Source organism: Trichosurus vulpecula, chromosome 1 (genome assembly GCF_011100635.1).
Source record: "Trichosurus vulpecula isolate mTriVul1 chromosome 1, mTriVul1.pri, whole genome shotgun sequence".
Taxonomy (NCBI): Eukaryota; Metazoa; Chordata; class Mammalia; order Diprotodontia; family Phalangeridae; genus Trichosurus; species Trichosurus vulpecula.
In genome coordinates, this window is record NC_050573.1 from 24,638,100 (window position 1) to 24,654,404 (window position 16,305).

General features: G+C 44.4%; 1 protein-coding gene across 3 annotated transcripts in view; it reads left to right on the forward strand.

Annotated features, from left to right (window-relative positions):
- The window catches only part of CIT (citron rho-interacting serine/threonine kinase), a 164,291-nt gene extending 158,553 nt beyond the window's left edge, over window positions 1-5,738 (forward strand). For all 3 annotated transcript variants that reach the window (XM_036766956.1, XM_036766941.1, XM_036766948.1), the window contains 2 exons: window positions 2,355-2,658; window positions 3,514-5,738. In XM_036766956.1, coding sequence (XP_036622851.1) covers window positions 2,355-2,658; window positions 3,514-3,537 — 328 coding nt within the window. In that variant the 3' untranslated portion in view covers window positions 3,538-5,738. The remainder of the gene's footprint in view (window positions 1-2,354; window positions 2,659-3,513) is intronic.
- Window positions 5,739-16,305: the final 10,567 nt, after the last annotated feature.

The following is a 16,305-nucleotide window of genomic DNA, read 5'->3' on the forward strand; positions in this document are numbered from 1 at the left end:
CAACTACAACCCAGCCAGCTGTTCATGACTTAAATGTTTATAAATCAGTAGAAATCTAGATGGCCAAAGCTTGACCATTAGGAAATATCGCAATAAAAACTAATCATTAGTTTCAAGAATAATGGGGCTGGATATACCTCATAGCTGTGTAGCTGAAGAAACATTTCTCTCAAACACAGAACTTTAATCAAAACTAAATGTCCTAGAAAGGGAAAAATATATTTAGACTATTTGTAGATAGTAAATTAAACTTGCCCAGTGAAAATGCATCATAAACCAGGCTTCCTTCCTGGCAAAGTGAAGGAAGAAAGTTGACCTAAGGAATGGCCTTCCATTATGTTGGTTTATATAAGCTGTCATGAAGGAAACACTTGCCCTTCTGGTGTGAGTGCTTGTCTTTTGTCTTTTATCTCCATTAGTAGCCAATAAACTGTTATATATAACTTCACATTTCTCCCACAGAGGGCAGACATTTACCTCCCTATTGAACAGACCAAGGCAGTGATCCCTGCAGTGAATCACATCAGTCAAACCTACGCTCTGTCCTGTCGCTTTCAGAGAGGGCTGTAGCGAACGGTTTTAGAAACAAAAAGACATCTGAGAACTAACTACTGGCACCCACAGATCTGGGATCTAAGGAATCATTCGAAGCAAAGGGAAAAACATTTCCTTAAAATATTGAGACAGAAACATTAGGAATCAAAATCCAGCTTTACTTCTGTTTTCTGGTTCCTGCTGTTGGCATTGCTTAGAAACATGCAGCCAAAAGAAAATGCAGTGCTCCTCATTGAGGAGTCATTGCTCTTTTAGCAGACACATGTCACATAGAGCACAGAAGCAGCAATAGAGTGGTTAAGAGGTCTTGACGGACAGCTTCTGTCTATACAGCAAACTTGGAAGCATCCAGCCCACATCAGCCAAAGACATACTGGACTGGTTAACTTGAATCAGAGATTTGGGCAGGTTTTGGACTCATGCATTCAACAGCATTCCTTCCCACAGCAGGAGTAATGCATAGGGATGCTTACCAATGGTAATGAAATCCTCGAGGCCGGCAAAGACTTCTTCTGTCCCCTAGGTCTTATCCTGGAGTTAACTCTCCGTTACCCAAGCTGCATATCTTCTATCTATTTCTGACTATTGGTCAAATGAACTGGTTAAGTCTTAAGTGTCTTTGAATTCATCTCTTGCTCCACAGTCAGTTCTCCGTGGCCTGAGGGTGTGGAAAACCTATTGTTCTGCTCTAGGGTTGGCTGGGCAGGAGGGATATTGCACACCAAGTTTTAGCCTTCCAGGCACGACTTGCAAAAGAGTCTTTCTTTTTTAAAATTAAAAAAAGTTATTGATACCTTCTGTTTTTATGTGACCTACATTTCCCAACATAGTTGTCTCTCCAGAGTATAATTCTTTACATAACAGAGAGTAAAAAAGGTGAAGAAAAAACAGACCAGAAAGACTAAGCAGCCCATCAGCCGAGTCTGGCAGGATTTGCCATATTCCATGAGCACAGGTTCCCCACTCTGCAGAGAAGGGAGGCTGGTACATTCTCTCCTTTCTTCTGGACCAGCCTTGGTCATTTTACTGACACAGCGTTCAGTTTCATTGGTTCTGTCATTGTTCCTGTTCACACAGGTGTATAGTGTTTTTCTGGTTTTGCTCACTCCGTTCTCCATCAGTTCTCATAAGCCATCCAGTGCCGTTCTATCTTCATCACATGCATCCGTCACTTTACAGCACGGTCATACTCTATTACAATCAGCAACTGAAGTTTGGTGAACCATTCTCAATGAGCATTTTTTTTTAATACACAATTGTTAAAAATTAATTACAAAGGGTTTTTTTTTTCATTATTTACCTCCCCAGGGGTATGTGCCTGGCAGCAGGTTCTCCAGACCAAAGGTTATGGACCTTAGCACAATTCCAGATGGCTCCCATAAGAATTGGGCCCTTTCCCAGCTCCACCAGCAGTGTAGTAGGGGAGCCTCAAACCTTGACTCTTCCAGTCTTGTGTTTTCTTTTGCCACTTTGTTGGGTGTGAGTTGTCTTGATGTGTGTCTCTCCAATTATGGATTTGGGCAATCTTGCCTGTGGTCTCAAATAGCTTGCAGCTCTTCTTTTGAGAACTGTTTGTTCCTATCTCCTGACTCTCCATTGGGAAGCATCTTTTGGTCTCCTAAAAGATGCCTTTTCGTGCCTTCTAGGGGAAGGGTGTCAAAGGTCCCGGTGGAGCAGGGACTCTGTGGGGTCTGGTCATCCGCTGCCTTTCTTCCTCTGTTCGTAGCACTAGTTCAGTCTCTTGTGATCATGATCTGAATTGGGAATGTGACATTATGTCCCTTGTTTTTGAATGCCAGCAGTCCCAACAAGAGAGGCCCCCCCACCTACAACGAGCACATCACCAAAAGGGTGGCCTCCAGCCCGGCACCCCCTGAAGGTCCTAGTCACCCACGAGAACCAAGCACACCCCACCGCTACCGAGAAGGCAGAACCGAGCTGCGAAGGGATAAGTCTCCTGGCCGGCCTCTGGAGAGGGAGAAGTCTCCAGGGCGTGTGCTGAGCACCAGGAGGGAGAGGTCTCCCGGAAGACTGTTTGATGAAAGCAGCAGGGGTCGACTGCCTGTTGGAGCCGTGAGGACACCGCTGTCCCAGGTTAATAAGGTCAGTCAGGGAGTTGTGCCTCAAGGGCCTCAGAGGTAGGGAGGCTGGAGAGAAGGGCCTTCCTTCTAGTGCAGCGCCTCTGCTTCAGCTCGAGGTTGCTCAGCATGCTGCAGACTCTGTGACAGTGAGGGGAAGAATGGGCTCCTATACCAGGCTATGTGGGGCAATGTTTAACTGGCACCACTTGGAGGGCAGTCTCGTTTGTTAATGATTGATTTGGGACTTAGTTTCTTTATCTTTGAAATGAGGAAATTGGATTAGATGACCCCCTAAGGTTCTTTCCAGCTCCAAGTCCTATGATTTCTTCTCTGTTCATTGAAATAGGTCCATGAAGGACATAGTATTGCTAAGACTTTGAGTCTTGGCATGTGCTTGAGTGTGTCCCAGAGGCTACATGTAGCCCTAGGACCTGCAGCTCCACAGGGTTAGGTGCATACTCCACCAACACCGGGCAGCCAGGTGCCATCAGTAGGACTAGAATCCAGAGCTGGCTCGAGTCTGCCCAGGCAGATGGCTCCAATCGTCCAGCATCATTTCTTTTCTTGTCGCTTTTCCATTGACCATTATCTGAGGGCAGGGACAGGCAAGAAGGGGAAGAAGGTCTCCCCAAGAGTGGGTGGGTTAAAAAGAGAAGAAAACACAAGTTTGGCTGAGGAAAAGGTTGACACGAATAGTTAAGATGCTTCTTGCCGGTCACTGAAGGGTTGATGCTGCCCTCACTGTGTAGCTGCAAAATTGGCTTAACTCTTTAGAGACAAAGTCAGCTTCCAGAAGCACCTGCTGATTGTGTAACTGACCCTCTGATGATTGTTATGAAAGCCCAGCTTGAACCCGTCTTCATTTCTTTGTTGCCAGGTCTGGGACCAGTCTTCAGTGTAGTTCTCAACTAGCAACAAACAAAACACAAGATGGACTCCTCATCTTCACCTGCAGGACAAGCTACATCAGGGCTCTGAGCGGGTGATACAGCTACCCCCGGGAGCCCTGGGCCCCTCTGAGCCAGCACTCCTCAGCAAAGACAATGGAGGAGGCCCGGCTGAGGCCAGGAGGGGCACCGGCTAGCTGGCCACAGTCTCTTCCCCACCCCTTCCTGGGTCATCCCTGCACTTTGTGCGACTGCTACTCTTTCAAGCTCTTCATAAACTTCTGTACCAAGGACAAGGAAGATGTGGACCCTCGTGGGCATGATTGGAACTCTGATTTACTAGCTACATCATCATAAGTTAAAAAAAGACAATGGAATCCTTGAGAGATGTGAACAGAAGTGACCTTCCCGTTGAAGTTGTCTCTTCTAGCTCGACTGCAGCGTTGGGTCTTTACAACCAAAACGTAGAGTAGAACCCACAGCCCCATCCCGTTTGCTTCCCTTCTGTTGACAGCCATCCTCAGCCCTGGCCCTGACACTCCATTCATCGCCTCTCCCCACTCCACCCAGCTTAGAATGTCCCCATGTTTGTGGGCCTCCCCTTGAGGGCAGGACTCCAGGCCCAGGAGCTCGTGGAGCTTTGAGCGGTTTCTTCTCGGGACCGCCAGCCCTGCTTTCACGTGGCTCTGGCCAGCCATGCATGTGGTAGACTTGCTCTGAGCCCAGCATCCCCGGGGCGGCCAGGAGCCGCTGTCCAGGCCCCCTGCATGCTGCCGCACCATCAGCCTGGCTCATCTCTTGGTTGCTACGCTAAGTATCGTATCATCATTCCTATGTAAACAAGCGAATTAAGACCTTTGGATGACTTGCCGACTTACTGGCCATGACTGAGCTGCAGTCTGTAGCACTAGGAAAAACGCTACAAGCCTTATTATTCTGATGAGAGAAGGATTTCAGCAAATCACCGCCTAGAAAACTTGAATGTGACCCCCTCTGTGTGTCCCCTCCTGTGCTTTCCTTCTCAGTAACCTGAATCATGACTCTGTGCGCCCACATACCCGCTCCTTAGAAACTGGGACTCTTTTCAGGGCCTTTCCCTCGGGCCAAGCCCGTGATCAGGAAACCCCACGTTGAGGCTGTGTTCCTTAGGTGCAGTGTGTTCTTGTCTTGCTTTCTCCTTGTCTGTTAATTAAGAGGGTGAGCTCCCTAGCCTTGGAGAACCTAGATAATCAAGTGCTTCTGCAGCCGGCAGGTTCCCTGGCAGCCTCAATTCTGGCTTCCCCTGCTCTGCTGTGACTTTGAATCAGCATCTGCCAACAATCAAGGCACAGTGATGACCATCGTGGCCGGCTGGTGTGAATTGTGAATTGGTTTCAGCCACAGTCAGAGCAAAAAAATAGCTGCTCACTTCTTAGGGATCTAGTGTAGCTTAATCTCCAGTTTGCCCTCCGGCCCGGGTCCTCTGGTCCTCCCTGTTTGTCTCCTCCCTCCAGCTCATGTGTTTCAGATTTCTGGGAAACTCATAGTCATCTGGACCTCTGGCAAATGTCTTGACTGGTGTGGCTTTTGTGTTGTCAAAAGTTTTGGGTTTTGTTTGTTGTTTCTTTTCTTTTCTTTTTCTTATACTTTAACTCCCCACTGAGAGCAGAAGATTTGACTGAAAATTTGCTGAAGTTTTGCCTCTTGGTCCACAAGTATTTTGAAAGGTCATTGAAATTGGTCTTTCAGTCTTCGCATTTCATTTAGATCTCCATGAGAAATGGGCTTCTCAAGTCCTAAAAAGTGTATATCTTGTGTCTCATTTGTGAAATGCTTCCTCCTACCGGAATAGCTCAAAAGACTGTACATATTTACAAGAAACTTTATATTCGTAAAAAAAACAACAAAGGAAATTGAATTGGTTTCTACTTTTTTATTGTAAAAGGTGCATTTTTCAACACTAACTTTTAGTTTTGGTGGTGGTGGTTGTGGATAGCCATCAGATCAGAGGGTGGGAGCTCTCTGTGAGACCACCAAGATCCCAGAAAGAAATATGGTCACATGAAATTGCACTTAGATGCTTCTAAGTTATTATGGTTCTAGGTATCCAAAAGTACAGCTTTTTCTTCATTACCTTTTTTATTCTTGACAAGGAAAGGAATATAAGGTATAATTCAGGATCCATCCTGAAAGAAATGGACTTTGTTGTTGAACAATAAATAATCAGTTAAAGCAATTACCTGAAGCAGTTGATTTGGGTGAAATGACCTCTTCCTTCCTTATGCAAGACCATCGCCTTTGTTGGCACTGAGTTGATTCCGTGGTGTCTGGTTGTGAGGAACGCCTTCCCCAGGGATGGGGGTGGGTGGGATCAGTGGGGTTGCCAGTCTAAGACATCAACCTCTGGGTTTAGATCCAATTCACAGGGTTGTAGGTCTAGAGCAAGAAGGCACATTAGAAGTCCCCTGCTCCAGCTCCTCATCTTCCAGAGGAAGAGACTGTCCCAGATCGTATGGGGAGAAGGAGGCAAAGCCAGGTCCTCAGCTCCAAATTCACCCTCTTCGGTTGGATCTTCCATCTTGTGGCTCTGGACATTTTCTCTGGCCATCCCCCATGCCTGGAACACACCCTATCCTCTGCTCTGACTGCTGACCTCCTGGTCTTCTGTTAAGTCCCAACTAAAATCCCTCCTTCTACAGGAAGCCTTCCACAACTCCCCTTCATTCCAGGGCCTTCCCTCTATTAATTATCCATATTTATCCGCATATAACTCACTTCGTATGTATTTATTTGTTTGCTGTCTCCTCCATTAGATTGTAAGCTCCTTGAGGCAGGGACTGTTTATGCCCCTTTTTGTATCCCCAGTACTTAGCACAGGGCCTGGTATATAGTAGGTGCTTAATACATGTTGCCTCTTTGCTAGAGTTACCTGATCCTCAAGACAAGATAGGGCCCCAGGCCTCTCAGCCCTGGACAAGGAAACAATTAGCTCAGAGCTTGCTGTTAGTTGATAAGATCCAGGGGAATTAAATCGAGTAGCTTCATGTTTAAGTGCATATACCGCAACGAAAAGTCAATTTGCACAGGCATAGTCTCTACCATAGCGGCATCTCCTTCCCATTTTGTTTATTTTTAGTGTGAATAGATTCTGAGGCGTACCTGTAAATCCACAGTTGGAGTTCTGTGAGATGTTTTCCTATATTAGGGCTTTTCTTCTTTGCCAGTGATACTAATTGGTGTAGAAGCCAAATTTGGGGTTAAACTTGCCCAACGTTGATTGAGCCTGTGGCCACTATGTTCATCTCATTACGGGGCCTGTTCTTAAGATCCTAGCAACCTCTTTTTCCATCTCCCCCACTTCAGCATCAGCTCTCAGCCTCTTGGAGGCCTCCTTGCAGGTTCCCTCAGTTCCTCCCCCTGCAGTCCACCCTCCAAAGGCACAGGTCTGTCCTGCTCAAAAATCTGTAGTTGCTCCCTGTTGCTTCCAGGAGACCCTGGAAACGCTCAGACAGGGTTCGAGGGCCCACCTTCCTGGCCTCACCTGTAATCCCGGCACGTACAAATCCTAGATGCTCCCTGAACTTGAAATATCTATCTTCCTCTGTTCATTCATGTGTGTTAAAGGCAGCTCCCTGACCTGTTGATTCAAGCACTGGATTTGGAGGCAGGAAGACCAAAGTACAAATCCTGTCTCAGGCACTTAGTAGCTGGGTCAACCCAGGCAAGCCACTCACCTCTTTGCCTCAGTTTCCTCACCTGTAAAATGGGGATAGTAACAGTGCCTACCTCCCAGGGGATCAATGAGATAATGTTTTTAAAGCACTTCAGAAATGCTTGCTGTTATTAGGTCATCCCTTATCCCAGGAATGCCCTTCTTACTGCCTCCTCTCAGAATCTCTTCCTTCAGAGCTCAGCTCGGTTGACCCCTTCTGGGTTCTCTCACAGATTTCTCGAGCGTTTGGTCTGGATCTCTCCCTTGCTCCACTGCACCCTACCTTATATTCCGCTGGAGGTATATAATGAAGCGAGCAAGCCTCAGCCTTTTTTCTATTCGTACAGTGCTCTCCCCGTTGTACTTACTGTAAATGTTGATTGAATATCTCTAGTCCCTCAGTTTTCACTGTGGAGCAGGGTGCTGAGCTGACTTGCCCAAGGAAAGTCCAAACTGGAATTGGAGCCTGGTTCTCCCAATCCAGTTCTCTCCCCAGCACCTCATACTGCCTCTTTTCAGTAGCTGTCCTAAAACTTTCTGAAAACAACACTTGAGATGCATTTTAGAAGTAGGTGGAATTCTGCTCCGAATTTTGGTGCTGTGCCAAGTAGTTTTGTTGGAACTGAGTTCCCTTTGCAAAAAGTCTGACGTCACCTTTCCTACAATCACAATTCTAGTTTCGTGTTAGGATGATTCAGACAGAACTTGCATATTAAAACTAGACCCGAATTGCTGAGTTTTAGGGAGGTTTTGAAAGAGTCATTAAAAGAGCAGAAAGGATGTTCTGTTCCAACCCTGGCCTTTTGAATAGACCCTGGAGGAGAAAGTGTTTTGCACAGATCTAAGGCCTAACTGTTTGCAGTGACACCCCATCACTGTGATGGATCCGGCTAAGCTTTTCTTTGGCAGTGGAGTTAAGCTGTTCTAGGGGACAAACATCTCAGTGGTCATTCTTGTTCTCCTTGTGACGGGCACACAGAGATTCTTGGGCTAAGGACCCCAGAGGCTGGATTCGGAAATGTTCTTCACCACCCACCAGAGTGAATGGTTTGCTTCCTTTGGAAGGTTTAGGAGAAAAGAGAAATAGAGCTCTGTTCGATGTCATGGTTTTACTTTATTCTGTCAATGATTAATGTGACTCTGTTTGCTTGGCAGGCCCTTTTGGGGGACAGGAGGGAGGTCAGGATGCAAACAACTCAGAAAAAATGACCTGTTTTTTTATTTACTGCTCACCTACCTGAGCATGAGGGGCAGCTAGGTGATGTACTGGATAGACCCCAGACCTGGTGTCAGGAATACTCATCTCCCTGAGTTCAGATGTGGCCTCGGATACTTACTAGCTATGTGACCTTGGGCAAGTCACTTCACCCTGTTTGCCTTGGTTTCCTAATATATAACATGAGCTGAAGAAGGAAATGGCAAACCACTCCAGTATCTTTACCAAGAAACCCCCAAATGGGGTCATGGAGAGTCAGACATGACTGAGAAGCCAACTAGACAATGGCAATAAGAACTGCCTATATCCTGGAGACATCCCTGTCCTGGGTGTTTGCCTTTCCCAGGGGCACAAATATGTCCAGGCTGTCCAAAGGATTAAGAAACAAGAACAAGACTAGAGAATTCATCCAAGCCTTTGTCTTTCTGTTATGGAGGCAGCTAGGGGGTGTAATGGGGAGGGGAGTGCTGGATCTGGAGTCAAGAAGTCTTGGTTTCAAATTCTGCCTCAGATACTTAATCTTTTTCAGCCTCAATTATCTCATCTGTAAAGTAGGAACCTACCTCCTAGGGTTGTTGTGAGGATCAGATGAGATAATATTTATCAAGTGCTTAGCACAATGAAATTATAAATTGTAGCACACAGAAATGATAAAAATGCTATTATTATTAATTACTGCTGCTGCTGCTACTACTACTATCATTGCTTCTGCTTTTTCTACTACCACCAGTAGATCCAGTAGATCCTGGAGGTAAATTTTGGAACTGATTTGAGTAGGGCAGTACCAAGGTCAGACTTGTTCTATAGGAAAAACTCTGGCAAGTGGGAGTGGGGAGAGACCTGAATTGAGAAGGCCATTTAGGAGGCAACATGAACGGTGCTATGAAGATACAAATAACAAGGTTTGACAACAGAACAGATGTGTGAGGTGAATATGAGTTAGGCTAAGAATCAAAGTTGACACTGAAATTGTGAACCTGGGTGACCAGGACAATGATTGTACCCTCAACAGGGCAAGTTGGGAAGAGGGAAAGGTTTTCAAGGAAAGGCATTGAATATTCTTTTGCAAATGTTGAGTTTAGGATGCCTATCCCCCCAACTGAAGACTTGTGTGTCTCATGACCTCATCACCAACACCAGTACTGTCTTCCATTTACTTAAACACAATAAAACTTGGTGGATGCACCCTCGCAGCAAACACTGGCATCTAGTAGACTATGTATGCCATCGTAAGAAGAGACAGACAAGATGTGAGAGTAACAAAGGTAGTGTGTGGCGCAGAGTGCTGGACTGATCATAGACATCTCCAAGCTAAACATTCGCATTCAACAAAAACAGTGGCCCTAAGGTATGGTGACTATCAGAAGACTCAATGTCAACAGCTTCTTGGAGCTGGAACAGTTCCTTGCTAACCTGGAGGGAAAGCTGAGCCAATGCAGGTTGGCAACGGTAGAGCAGAAAAGGAGTAGGCAGCTTTCAGAGATTTGTTGTGCAACACTGCATTTACTCATCAGGGCCAGAACGCTCACAAACATCAAGATTGGTTTGACAAAAATGTTGGGGAAATCCAGAAGCTGCTAAATGAAAAATGAGAACTCCACAGGGTTTATCAGCAGAATAGTTCCTTTATCTCTAAGAAGGCAGCATTTAACTCTGTTAAAAAGTAAAGTGCCAGCTACGCTTAGGGAAATGCAGGATTCTTGGCTCAATAAGAAGGCAGATGAAATTATGATGCCCTGAAGACTATTTATGGGCCAAAGACCTATGGTGGCTCTAAACTACTTAGCACTGATGGATAATGGAGCCACTGGCATTACATTCATGTACCACAACTTCTTTAACCAAATTACTAGCCACTTTGGTCTCCAGCTCTTTGCTACTGCAAAAAGAGCTGCTAAATTTTTTCATATATGAAAGCTTCAATTTTGATCTTTGATATTCATAGGGAATTGCCTACCAGTGGGACCTCTGGGTCAAAAGTTATGAGCATTTCAATCACTGTTAACCTAATTCCCAACTACTTCCAAAAATGGTTGGACTACCAACAATGTATTAATGTGCCTCTCTCTCTCTCCACAGCCTCTCCAGCATTGGTTTTTTCCATCTTTTGTCATCAGTGGCAATTTGCTGGGCATGGGATTAGACCTCAAGGTTGTATATGTATTTCTCTATTATTGATTCAGATCAGTCTTTCATGTTGTTAGTCATTTTTCAATTTATTTTTGACAACTATTCCTATTTTTTGACTACTTATCTATTGGGGAATGGCTCTTGAAAGCCTATTCAGGGTCTCCTGAAAGAATCATAGTGTAGTTTTAAACTTTAACCACTTCAACAACTGAAAACTGTGCTAAGACCTTTGCAACAATATTTTGTGTTTAGCTACCTATGTATCTTGGATTTCATATGTTAGCCCTAATTGGGGCTATTTAATTCAAAGATTTTTTTTCCCCTCAAATGACAGCTTTTATTCTTATCTAGTCACCTTGATTTTCTTCATGTAAAAACTTTTCGGTTTCATGTAATTGAGATGATATGGTTTATGTTTCGTGCTTGTCTTATCCTTTGTTTGGTTAAGAATTCTGACTGCAGCCCTGTGGCTATGAAAGATATTTGATTTGGTTCTGTTCTAAGTTTTTTTGTGACATGACCTTCAATAATCTAGTTGCATGTCTATTTCAAGCTTATTCTCTGTACTCTCTGGTGTTTTCATGGATTCAGTTTCATATCTATGAAGATGACACCTCCCTCCTCCCAAGTCTCTATTATATCAAATATAAAAATCTTCCTCTTCATCTCCAGCCCCCTGTTACCATTTCCACTTGGCTTTCCCATCTCAAACTTAACGTGTCTGAGACAGGATCTATCACTTTCTTCTTAACCTTTGTTTAAGGCACCAGAATTCTTGCAGTCACCAAGGTTTGCCAACTCAGGTTTGTCCTTGATATTTCTCATATCTGTTTCCCTTGCTTCTGTCCCCTCACATTGCCACTAGCCCAGCTCAGGTCCTCATTACCTCTCATGTGGATTCTAATAGAGCACCTTGCTTCCAGGTTTTCTCCTCTCTAATCTGTCCTCCACACACTGACCACAATAATCTTCCTAAGACACCAGTGCATTCTCATGACACTGAAGGTCACAAACTTTCGGGAGCTCCCCCTGCCTCAAGAATAAAATGTAAACTCCTCGTTCTGACGTTTAAAATGCCCCAACATCTGACTCCAGCTTACCTTTTTAGACTTAATTCATATTATTCTTCTGCATATAAGATTAGCCCACATTCCATTCCTATAGTCATCTAAATGTTCCATCCATGCACTCTTTCCTCTCTTCCACCTCTGAAGAATCCCTAGCTTCATTCAGTGTTCTGCTCAGTTGCCACCTCCTATGTGAACCCTTTCCTGACGACCCATCTCTCCTGAAGCTGCCAGTGATTACTTATGCCTTCCTGAAATTACTGTGCATTTATTCCCTGTGTACAGGATGTATCCTCCCAGAAGAACATACGCTTCTTGAAGGCAGAAATGGTTTCCTTTTCGTCCTGTTTCCTCATTGTTTAGCTAGCACCTAATAGATATTTGCTTGTGGAATTGAATTTTCTATGAAGTTGAGACATTCTGCTTCTGACTTCTGTTGGGAAAAGAGTGGAAGAGAGAGGGATTTGAGATAAATAAAGAGAAAAAAATTGTGAAGGAGATTGGCAAGGCTTGCAGAGTGCTTCTCTTGTCCCTATAAACCCTATGAGATGGATGCTTTTAATATCTCTATTTACTGAAATAAAAATAATAAATAGCTAACATATATATAGCACTTATATGCTAAATGCATCACAAATATCTCATTTTATCCTTGTAACCCAATGAGGTAGATGCTTTTATTATTCCCATTTTATTAATAACCACAACTATGTGTGTGTGTGTGTGTGTATATATATATATATATGTATGTATGTATATATATATATAGCTAACATTTATATAGGAGGCAGCTAGGTGGCTTGGTGGATAGAGTCCTAGGCCTAGAGTCAGGAGGACTTAAGTTCAAATATGACCTCAGATACTAGCTGAGTGACCCTGGGCAAGTCACTTAACCTCTGTTTGCCTTAATCCACTAGAGAAGGAAATGGCGAACTACTTTTTCCAGAGGAGCTAGGTGGCTCCATAGTCGATAGAGCGCCAGGCCTGGGGTCAGGAAGCCACATCTTACTGAGTGCAAATCCAGCATCAGACACTTATTAGCTGTGTGACCCTGAGCAAGTCACGTCACCCTGTTTGCCTCGTTTCCTCATCTGTAAAGTGAGCTGGAGAAGGAAATGACAAACCACTCCAGTATCTCTGCCAAGAAAACCTCAAATGGGGTCAGAGTCAGACGTGACCGAAAGATGGCTGAACAACAAAACAACGAACATTTATACAGCACTTACCATGTCCCAGGTCCCGTGCTAAGCGCTTCAGGAGCATTTCATTTTATACGCACAACCCCAGGAGGTGGGTGTCCACTTTTCAGGGGAGAAAACCAAGGCAGATACAATTAAATACAGTAAGTGCCTGAGGCTTGTATTGAAACTCGGGCCTCCCTGACTCCAGGTCCAGCATGTCCACTGTGCTACCGGCACAGATGTTCATGTGGCCTCCTCGGGGTCATAAAAACAACAAGTGGGAGAGCCAGCTTTTGGACTCGGGTCTCCCCCTGGACGTGCTCCAAGTAGGGAGTGGCCGTAAAGTTCTTAAGAGGAGGTCTTAATGAGGGGCTGGAAGAATAAGGCTGAGAGTCTCAGCGAGTGTGGAAAGCAGGGACAATCTGAACGATGGGTACGTTTCAGTCTGGTCTCCTCCTGAGAAGAAGTATCAGGAATAAAGGTGTGTGTGTGTGTGTGTGTGTGTGTGTGTGTGTGTGTGTGTGTGTGTGTGTGTGTGTCCCTAAGGAGCGTATGCTCAAAGAGTCCCTGGAGCCTGGGCCATTTTGGAGAGTTCAGAGAAATCCCAAAGCAGTGTTGCTGGTGGGAAAGGGGAGGAAGACTGACGAGTCGCCTCTTTAAACAGATGGCTCTGGAGCCCAGGGCCCTCCCCTTCTGTCAATGGGTCGAGGCAGACAGGCTCGGTGAGATGAGAAGGTAGAGAAGGGGAAGGACAACTGTCCATTAGGAACCAAAAAAAATAAATTTGAGAAACGACAAAGGAGAAGCTATCAGAGGAGGCAGATGCTCCGGGGCTTTCTGCCCAGTGTCCCAACGCATCCCTGTCCATCCTCTGGACAACAAGAGAGACGCCTGCTGTCTTCCTGTGCATGCATCCAAGACACAACAGACTTGCCCAGGGGCACATGGCTACTCTGAGGCAGAATTTGAACTCGGATCTTCCTGACAAATCCGGCAACTTGCTGCATCACCCAAGGAGAGGGGATGGATTGGAAATGCAGAAGGGATGTGACCAGTGTAGGAATGTGGTATGAACTTCTGTTCATATTTCAGTTGGAAGAGGAGGAGAGGAGAGAAAGTGCTTGCTAATCAGAAAAAATTAAATTAAATTGAAAAAATAAGACTCTACCTTTAAAAAATGCTTTAGTGAATATTTTGTATTTCTTGCTCCAACCCTACCTTGGGGACAAATACCCAGGGGCAGGAACATTGATTGAGTCAAATGGCAGGAACAGTTTGGTGACTTCTCCCACCAAATCACATTGTTTATAGCAGCTCTTTTTTCAAAGGCAAAGAGCTGGAAATCAGAAGGTTCTTCTTCATTGGAGAACAGCTGAACAAGTTATGGGAAATGAATGTAATGGGATACTATTGTACTGAAAGAAATGATGAAAAGTATGGTTTCAGAGAAACCTGAGATTTGGATGACCTGATGCAAAGGGAAATGGGTGGAATTAGAATAATGTCTACAATAACAACACCAGGCAGCTAGGTGGTGCAGTCGATAAAGTGCAGGGCCTGAAGTCGGGAGGACCTGAGTTCAAATGTGGCCTCAGATACTTACTAGCTGTGTGACCCTGAGCAGGTCACTTCACCTTGTTTGCCTCAGTTTCCCCACCTGTCAAATGGGCTGGGGAAGGAAATGGCAAACCGCTCCAGTGCCTTTGTCAAGATAATCCCAAATGGGATCATGAGGGGTCAGACACAAACAACAGCAACAAGAACAACTTTGTAAAGACAAACAACACTGAAAGCCTTAAGAATGCCGATCGGTGTACTGACCAATCAGATTCCAGGTGTCTAACGATGCCACCAATTTTGGAATATAGCCAACGTGTTCATTTGATTTGATTTACAAGGATTTTGTTTTTAAATTTTTCCCTTTGGGGAAGGATGGAGGGAGAGAAAATAAATGCTTGTTAATTGAAAATAAAATTTAAAAACAAACCTAGGGATATGATCAGGCAGTTTTCAGATGAAGACATCAAAGCTATCTATAGGCTTATGAAGAAGTGCTCTAAATCACTTCCGGTTAGAGAAATGCAAATTTAAACAGCTGTGAGGTACCATCTGTCAGAATGGCTAATAGGACGAAAAAGGGAAATGCTGAATGTTGGAGACACCGATGCGCTACTGGTGGAGCTGTGAACTGATCCTGCCATTCTGGAGAGCAATTTGGAACTATGCCCAAAGGGCAACCAAACTATGCATATCCTTTGATCCAGCAATACCACTACTAGGTCTGTGTTCCAAAAAAGATCATAAAAAAGGGAAAAGGACTTACATGTGCAAAAATGTTTATAGCAGCCCTTTTTGTGGTGGCAAAGAATTGGAGATTGAGAGGATGCTCATCAATTGGGAAATGGCTGAACAAGTTGTGGTATATGAATGTAATGGAATACTATTGTGCTCTAAGAAATGATGAGCTGGCAGATTTCAGAAAAACTTGGAAAGATTTGTATGAACTGATACAAAGTGAAATGAGCAGAACCACGAAAACATTGTACACAGTATCAGCAACATTGTGTAATGATCAACTATGAACGACTCAGCTCTCCTCAGAAGCACTATGATCCAAGACAAGTACAAAGGACTCACAAAGGAAAATGTTATTGACATCCAGATGAAGAACTGGACTCTGAATGCAGATTGAAGCATACTTTTTTTCACTTATTTTATTCTTTTTTTGTTTTTTTTTTCCCTTTTGATCCGTTCTTTCACGACTGTGACTAATATGGAAATGTTTTACATGATAGTACATGCATAACCTATATCAAGTTGCCTGCCATTTTAGGAAGAGGGGAGGGACGAAGGGAGAAAAATTTGGAACTCAAAAAGTCTTGTAAAAATGAATGCTAAAAATTGTCTTGACATGTAATTGGAAAAAAAATATAATACTATTAATAGAAAATAAAATAAAGCTAGGAATGAGCTGAGGTTAGTGAGGAAAGTTAAAGACAACACAAAGGTTTTTTTTTCCTCCGCCATGGGGACAAGGGCCAACAGGACAAAATCACTATTTGGGCAGTGGATAGGACGATGATAATGGGTGACAGAAATGTTTGGTTCAAGTTTATTTAGTTTTCTCTAGTGAAGAGAATGATCTTCAACACTGGACATGACAGAAACAAAGTGGCAAATAGGCAGCTGATACCCAAAATAAGTAAAGCCAAGCAGCCAGCTGCACTAAGTACCTACTGTGGGTCAGGCCCTGTGCTAAGTGCTGGGGATTTGTAAAGAAAGGCAGAAACATGGTCCCTATCCTCAGAGAACTCAGTCTAATGGGGGAGACAACATGCAAACAACTAAGATGTAAGCAGGACAAATTGGAGATCATCAGAGGGAGGGCATGGGCATTAAGGGGGGTGGGGAAAGGCTTCTTGTAGAAGGTGGGGTTTTAGCTTCGACTTGAAGGAAGCCAGGGGAGCCAAGAGTGGGAGATGAGGAGGAAGAACATT